This window comes from Cheilinus undulatus, unplaced genomic scaffold, assembly GCF_018320785.1.
Source record: "Cheilinus undulatus unplaced genomic scaffold, ASM1832078v1 Contig19, whole genome shotgun sequence".
Lineage (NCBI taxonomy): Eukaryota > Metazoa > Chordata > Actinopteri > Labriformes > Labridae > Cheilinus > Cheilinus undulatus.
In genome coordinates, this window is record NW_024571686.1 from 30,001 (window position 1) to 37,945 (window position 7,945).

Below are 7,945 nucleotides of genomic sequence, written 5' to 3' on the forward strand. Positions count from 1 at the left end.
TCTTCTGATTTCCAGTAAATGTAAACATTTGTCTGGTTGGATTGAGAGCACTCACCCTAGAAATGATCTCTGTTCCTGCAGAGGGCTGAGAGTCCCAAACTACTGAGCAAACATCATATTTCATAGAGAGCTGATGCTTTCAAACCCTTAAAATCGTTCTGAAATAAATACAGACTAAAGACTTTTTTATTTGCTTGTTGGGGGGGGGGCTGACAGACTGCTGCTGCTGCTGCTCTTGACGTGTCTTTTAGAACATCATTTTTTGACTGATTGAATATGATCAGAGCAGCTAAACGTTTGCCTGCATTGATTGTTTAACTCAAACAGTGAAATGTATAAATCCAGACTTTTCTTCAGAAATAGGAGCTAATATGGAGGGAAAAGGGAGCCAGCTTATAAAGTCTGTACACAGTTAGGAATAGACTACAGGCTAATGAACTTTCCATCACATGAGCCACCAACAGACCCACCCTGCCTACGAAACAACTGGCTGACTGTCGACCCTTCGCTTCTTTCTCCTGTCTGAGCTTTTTTCTTTTTAACTCTCTGATTTTTGAGGCGTCCTGCCGTCTCCGCCTCCGCTCGCTGTCTGTGAAAAGTTAACGCTCTGCAGGCTGTCTGACGGAGCAGGTGGACTGAACCATTTGATGTAAATGGGGGGGTGTATGGCGGGTATATATATATGGGTGATTGTACGTGTATTACTAGGTGTCATATTATTTTGTCAGCATTATAACTGTATTAGGGGCCTCTCTGGGCCCCTGTCAATCATGGGCCCCTGGAATCCTTCTCCTTATTCTCCCCTTTTCTCCCAGGTGACAAACTAAGCATAGGAACATGATTTTTTAAAGACTGTAACTCTAGTTCATGAGTACAGTGAACACAGTTGTTGCGTGACTGAAGGTTAAAAAACTGAAACGACTGCATGGTTATGGGTGTAAAGACATGATTTTACAGAGTCTGATGTTAAAAAGCTAGCTACTGCATGGATCTAAAGGTTAAAATCCTCACACTACAGGAGTAAAGGCTAAAGACCTGCAGGAATGTCTGATTTATTGGTGTTGAACATGCAGAGTTGGGAGCCCCTAACAGCGGTCTCACCTTCCCCCTCTCTAGGGTCCTGGCCCCCCTCACCTTGGCTGGGACATGCTGCCATCTAGTGGCGACTTATAGGAACTGTGGATGCTACTGCCCTCTGTAGATTCATCTGAAATGTTTCTAACTATTCAAAAAGAGATGTAAAAGGTTTGTGTGAATACAGGGCACTTATCTCCAATGCTATAGTTTAGATTTTGCACAGCTGTCCTGTTTTTAGCCAGTTTTTAATGACAACTGTTTTGACTTATATCATCATCCCTTTTTTCCGTTTTAGTTTAAATATCCTTACGCATACTCGTCTGATTGGTCTACATATCGGTTCTTGTAGGGGCCGAGACAGAGAGAACAAACCACACTACACCCCTCCTAACCCAGTGGTTCTCAACATTGGGGTTGGGACCCGTAGTGGGGTCGTGAGACACCGAGAGAGGGTCTCCGGATGCCATAAAAAACAAAGAAAATTTTTAAAATTATTCTGTTGTGCCAATTTTGTCATTTTAAACCCCTTTTCATCAGTTTTTCCCACCAATTTTAAGACATTTTCACCATTTAACACCTATTTTTGTCCATTTTAAACTCTTTTCACCACTTTTTTTCTGCCTGTTTTTGCAACTTCTAAACCAATTCTTCCATTTTAAGCACAATTCACTATTTAATATGCCCATTTTTGCTAGTTTAATTAATTTCTGCCAGTATCTGCCTATTTTTCCTTTTCCCAGTTAACCCTTTTTAGCCAGTTTATATCAATTTTTCATCCCATTTCACTAAATTTTCACTCATTTTTGACTATTTAAAGCCATTGCGGCCACACTTGAACTCCCTTTTGCTACTATATACATATGCCCATTTTTGCCCCTTCATCCCATTTAAGACCCCCCCCCTTTGCCATTATTAACCCATGAAGCATTTTAGTTGTTATTATTATTATTTACATTTTAAGAAGGCTTTTTACTACACAAATGATTTAAAAAAGATTTTTGTTTCTTTGATAAAAGTGGTGATTTTTTCAGGTTAAATATGAAATATGGACATCACAGCTTAACTTTACAGTAGACCATGGTTTTGGTGACCCCCATGTGCCCTCACTTTGGCTGGGTGCCAGAAAGCTCTCCCATTTATCCCTCTTTATGGACGGCCTTGTCTCCACATGACTTTTCCAGAATGTGGATGTCTGTGTTCACCCACCTCCAGGTACAGAGGAGGTCCCCGGTCTCTGGTACCTCTATGTTGGGGGTCGTGGGGTGGAGAGGTTGAGAACCAGACCCTACAAATGGACCCTTAGACTGGACCGTGGGAGTGGACTCTTGGACAGGGAACCTGGGACTGAACCCTACGAATGGACCCTTAGACTGGACCCTGGGACTGGACCCTACGGATGGACCCTGGGAGTGAACCCTAGGACAGGGAACCTGGGACTGGACCCTGGAAAATGGACCCTAGGACTGGAACCTGGGACTGGACCCTACATATGGACCCTTAGACTGGACCCTGGGAGTGGAACCTGAGACTGGAACCTGAGACTGGACACCCTACAAATGGACCCAGGGAGTGGAACCTGAGACTGGAACCTGAGACTGGACCCTACATATGGACCCTAGAACAGGGATCAGATGGACCCTTGGATTGGACCCTGGGAGAGGAACCTGAGACTGGAACCTGAGACTGGACACCCTACAAATGGACCCAGGGAGTGGAACCTGAGACTGGAACCTGAGACTGGACCCTACATATGGACCCTAGAACAGGGATCAGATGGACCCTTGGATTGGACCCAGGGAGAGGAACCTGAGACTGGAACCTGAGACTGGACACCCTGCAAATGGACCCAGGAGAGGAACCTGAGACTGGAACCTGAGACTGGACACCCTACAAATGGACCCAGGGAGAGGAACCTGGGGCTGGCCGATATGACAACTCTAGCTGACAGCTGACACTCAGAGGAGGATCAATCATACCTCTGCATTGTCAAATTTGAGATTATTAATAAATTAAAATAAAATTTTAAAACTCACGGTAAATGATCTCTTACCTTGAGTCTGAGGGTCCAGGGTCATTTCTGAAGTTTCCAGGTTCATCTTTAGACCGGTCAGTCCTCATGGACAGACAGCTGAGTACAGGAGACTCTGATCTCTGTCTACACAATCAGGTTTTATTATTAGACCTCATAGATCAACCTTATATTTGTCTATTAAAGCTGACTGGACCACCTGACATTTGATTGGACCACCTGACATTTGATTGGAAGCATATTTTTGAACCAAAAGAAAGAGTTTATTGATGAGCTGCCATCATCCCAGGTTTAGGTTGGTATTGCCACCAGGCAGTGACAGTGACTGAAAAAGAAAGTTGTTTCTCCTTCTTAGAGAAATCTAAAGACTAGTTCACTCTCTGAGTGTCAGCTGGAGTTTAAATTGGATAACTATTGATTAATTTTCACGGCTTCATTTCAAACTAAAAGTTGCACCACTCTGAGCAGTAAGAGCTTTTACATTCAGAGGATCGCACTTCTTTAAAATGATACATTTAATAATATTTGATTTTTTCAATTTTTTTCCCACCATAAAATCATGTTAATGTAGTTGAATTTTAGATAAAAATAAATGTCCTTTTAAACATTTTCATTGACCTGGTCCCATCTGACTTAAATGATTTGAGATGTGAAAATATTAAATGAATAAAGTTCTTAAAATTATTCTGAAAAGACATTTAGACAAAGCAGAAAAAGACATTATGTTTAAAAAGGAAATAATAGATTCACATACAACTGGTATGTCATTCAGTCTTATGAATCTCTGAGAGATTCTCCTTTAAAAGCTTTTTTTATCAGCAGTCCTACCTTGAGTCTGAGGGTCCAGGGTCATTTCTGAAGTTTATCAGAGGGTCCATGGACCGGTCAGTCCTCATGGACAGACAGCTGGGTACAGGAGACTCTGATCTCTGTCTACACAATCAGGTTTACTATCAGACCTCAGAGATCCACCTAACATTTGTCTATTAAAGCTGTTTAATCAGCAGTCCTACCTTGAGTCTGAGGGTCATTTCTGAAGTTTACATGTTCATCTTTAGACCGGTCAGTCCTCATGGACAGACAGCTGGGTACAGGAGACTCTGATCTCTGTCTACACAATCAGGTTTACTATCAGACCTCAGAGATCCACCTAACATTTGTCTATTAAAGCTGTTTAATCAGCAGTCCTACCTTGAGTCTGAGGGTCCAGGGTCATTTCTGAAGTTTCCAGGTTCATCTTTAGACCGGTCAGTCCTCATGGACAGACAGCTGGGTACAGGAGACTCTGATCTCTGTCTACACAATCAGGTTTACTATCAGACCTCAGAGATCCACCTAACATTTGTCTATTAAAGCTGTTTAATCAGCAGTCCTACCTTGAGTCTGAGGGTCCAGGGTCATTTCTGAAGTTTCCAGGTTCATCTTTAGACCGGTCAGTCCTCATGGACAGACAGCTGGGTACAGGAGACTCTGATCTCTGTCTACACAATCAGGTTTACTATCAGACCTCAGAGATCCACCTAACATTTGTCTATTAAAGCTGTTTAATCAGCAGTCCTACCTTGAGTCTGAGGGTCCAGGGTCATTTCTGAAGTTTCCAGGTTCATCTTTAGACCGGTCAGTCCTCATGGACAGACAGCTGGGTACAGGAGACTCTGATCTCTGTCTACACAATCAGGTTTACTATCAGACCTCAGAGATCCACCTAACATTTGTCTATTAAAGCTGTTTAATCAGCAGTCCTACCTTGAGTCTGAGGGTCCAGGGTCATTTCTGAAGTTTCCAGGTTCATCTTTAGACCGGTCAGTCCTCATGGACAGACAGCTGGGTACAGGAGACTCTGATCTCTGTCTACACAATCAGGTTTACTATCAGACCTCAGAGATCCACCTAACATTTGTCTATTAAAGCTGTTTAATCAGCAGTCCTACCTTGAGTCTGAGGGTCCAGGGTCATTTCTGAAGTTTCCAGGTTCATCTTTAGACCGGTCAGTCCTCATGGACAGACAGCTGGGTACAGGAGACTCTGATCTCTGTCTACACAATCAGGTTTACTATCAGACCTCAGAGATCCACCTAACATTTGTCTATTAAAGCTGTTTAATCAGCAGTCCTACCTTGAGTCTGAGGGTCCAGGGTCATTTCTGAAGTTTCCAGGTTCATCTTTAGACCGGTCAGTCCTCATGGACAGACAGCTGGGTACAGGAGACTCTGATCTCTGTCTACACAATCAGGTTTACTATCAGACCTCAGAGATCCACCTAACATTTGTCTATTAAAGCTGTTTAATCAGCAGTCCTACCTTGAGTCTGAGGTCCAGGGTCATTTCTGAAGTTTCCAGGTTCATCTTTAGACCGGTCAGTCCTCATGGACAGACAGCTGGGTACAGGAGACTCTGATCTCTGTCTAAGACCTCAGAGATCCACCTAACATTTGTCTATTAAAGCTGTTTAATCAGCAGTCCTACCTTGAGTCTGAGGGTCCAGGGTCATTTCTGAAGTTTCAGGTTCATCTTTAGACCGGTCAGTCCTCATGGACAGACAGCTGTACAGGAGACTCTGATCTCTGTCTACACAATCAGGTTTACTATCAGACCTCAGAGATCCACCTAACATTTGTCTATTAAAGCTGTTTAATCAGCAGTCATACCTTGAGTCTGAGGGTCCAGGGTCATTTCTGAAGTTTCCAGGTTCATCTTTAGACTGGTCAGTCCTAATGTAGTGACATCTGGGTACAGGATTCTCTTATCTCTGTCTACACTATCAGGTTTACTATCAGACCTCATAGATCCAACTAACATTTGTCTATTAAAGCTGTTTAATCAGCAGTCCTACCTGAGTCTGAGGGTCCAGGGTCATTTCTGAAGTTTCCAGGTTCATCTTTAGACCGGTCAGTCCTCATGGACAGACAGCTGGGTACAGGAGACTCTGATCTCTGTCTACACAATCAGGTTTACTATCAGACCTCAGAGATCCACCTAACATTTGTCTATTAAAGCTGTTTAATCAGCAGTCCTACCTTGAGTCTGAGGTCCAGGGTCATTTCTGAAGTTTCCAGGTTCATCTTTAGACCGGTCAGTCCTCATGGACAGACAGCTGGGTACAGAGACTCTGATCTCTGTCTACACAATCAGGTTTACTATCAGACCTCAGAGATCCACCTAACATTTGTCTATTAAAGCTGTTTAATCAGCAGTCCTACCTTGAGTCTGAGGGTCCAGGGTCATTTCTGAAGTTTCCAGGTTCATCTTTAGACCGGTCAGTCCTCATGGACAGACAGCTGGGTACAGGAGACTCTGATCTCTGTCTACACAATCAGGTTTACTATCAGACCTCAGAGATCCACCTAACATTTGTCTATTCCTGTTTAATCAGCAGTCCTACCTTGAGTCTGAGGGTCCAGGGTCATTTCTGAAGTTTCCAGGTTCATCTTTAGACCGGTCAGTCCTCATGGACAGACAGCTGGGTACAGGAGACTCTGATCTCTGTCTACACAATCAGGTTTACTATCAGACCTCAGAGATCCACCTAACATTTGTCTATTAAAGCTGTTTAATCAGCAGTCCTACCTTGAGTCTGAGGGTCCAGGGTCATTTCTAAGTTTCCAGGTTCATCTGTTAGACCGGTCAGTCCTCATGGACAGACAGCTGGGTTACAGGAGACTCTGATCTCTGTCTACACAATCAGGTTTACTTCAGACCTCAGAGATCCACCTAACATTTGTCTATTAAAGCTGTTTAATCAGCAGTCCTACCTCTGAGTCTGAGGGTCCAGGGTCATTTCTAGTTTCCAGGTTCATCTGTTAGACCGGTCAGTCCTCATGGACAGACAGCTGACAGGAGACTCTGCTGACTTCCTGTTAACCTCTCTCTGTTGACTGTTAACCTCTCTCTTGACTTCCTAACCCTCTGCTGACTGTTAATCTCTGCTGACTTCCTGTTAACCCTCTCTCTGCTGACTTCCTGTTAACCCTCTCTCTGCTGACTTCCTGTTAACCCTCTTTCTGCTGACTTCCTGTTAACCCTCTGCTGACTTCCTGTTAACCCTCTCTCTGCTGACTTCCTGTTAACCCTCTCTCTGCTGACTTCCTGTTAACCCTCTTTCTGCTGACTTCCTGTTAACCCTCTGCTGACTTCCTGTTAACCCTCTCTCTGCTGACTTCCTGTTAACCCTCTCTCTGCTGACTTCCTGTTAACCCTCTCTCTGCTGACTTCCTGTTAACCCTCTCTCTGCTGACTTCCTGTTAACCCTCTTTCTGCTGACTTCCTGTTAACCCTCTGCTGACTTCCTGTTAACCCTCTTTCTGCTGACTTCCTGTTAACCCTCTGCTGACTTCCTGTTAACCCTCTCTCTGCTGACTTCCTGTTAACCCTCTCTCTGCTGACTTCCTGTTAACCCTCTGCTGACTTCCTGTTAACCCTCTGCTGACTTCCTGTTAACCCTCTGCTGACTTCCTGTTAACCCTCTCTCTGCTGACTTCCTGTTAACCCTCTCTCTGCTGACTTCCTGTTAACCCTCTTTCTGCTGACTTCCTGTTAACCCTCTGCTGACTTCCTGTTAACCCTCTCTCTGTTGACTTCCTGTTAACCCTCTGCTGACTTCCTGTTAACCCTCTCTCTGCTGACTTCCTGTTAACCCTCTGCTGACTTCCTGTTAACCCTCTGCTGACTTCCTGTTAACCCTCTGCTGACTTCCTGTTAACCCTCTCTCTGTTGACTTCCTGTTAACCCTCTGCTGACTTCCTGTTAACCCTCTGCTGACTTCCTGTTAACCCTCTGCTGACTTCCTGTTAACCCTCTCTCTGTTGACTTCCTGTTAACCCTCTGTTGACTTCCTGTTAA

The 7,945-nt window shown here is 44.1% G+C and overlaps 1 protein-coding gene across 1 annotated transcript in view; it reads right to left on the reverse strand.

Moving 5' to 3' along the window:
* The window catches only part of LOC121506637 (NLR family CARD domain-containing protein 3-like), a 30,862-nt gene extending 25,449 nt beyond the window's left edge, over positions 1–5,413 (reverse strand). The window contains exons 1-9 of the mRNA XM_041782457.1: positions 5,408–5,413; positions 5,223–5,327; positions 5,038–5,142; positions 4,853–4,957; positions 4,668–4,772; positions 4,483–4,587; positions 4,298–4,402; positions 3,935–4,039; positions 3,128–3,232 (exon numbers count right to left, since the gene is read on the reverse strand). Of these exons, the coding sequence (XP_041638391.1) occupies positions 3,128–3,232; positions 3,935–4,039; positions 4,298–4,402; positions 4,483–4,587; positions 4,668–4,772; positions 4,853–4,957; positions 5,038–5,142; positions 5,223–5,290 (803 nt within the window). The 5' untranslated portion in view covers positions 5,291–5,327; positions 5,408–5,413. The remainder of the gene's footprint in view (positions 1–3,127; positions 3,233–3,934; positions 4,040–4,297; positions 4,403–4,482; positions 4,588–4,667; positions 4,773–4,852; positions 4,958–5,037; positions 5,143–5,222; positions 5,328–5,407) is intronic.
* Positions 5,414–7,945: the final 2,532 nt, after the last annotated feature.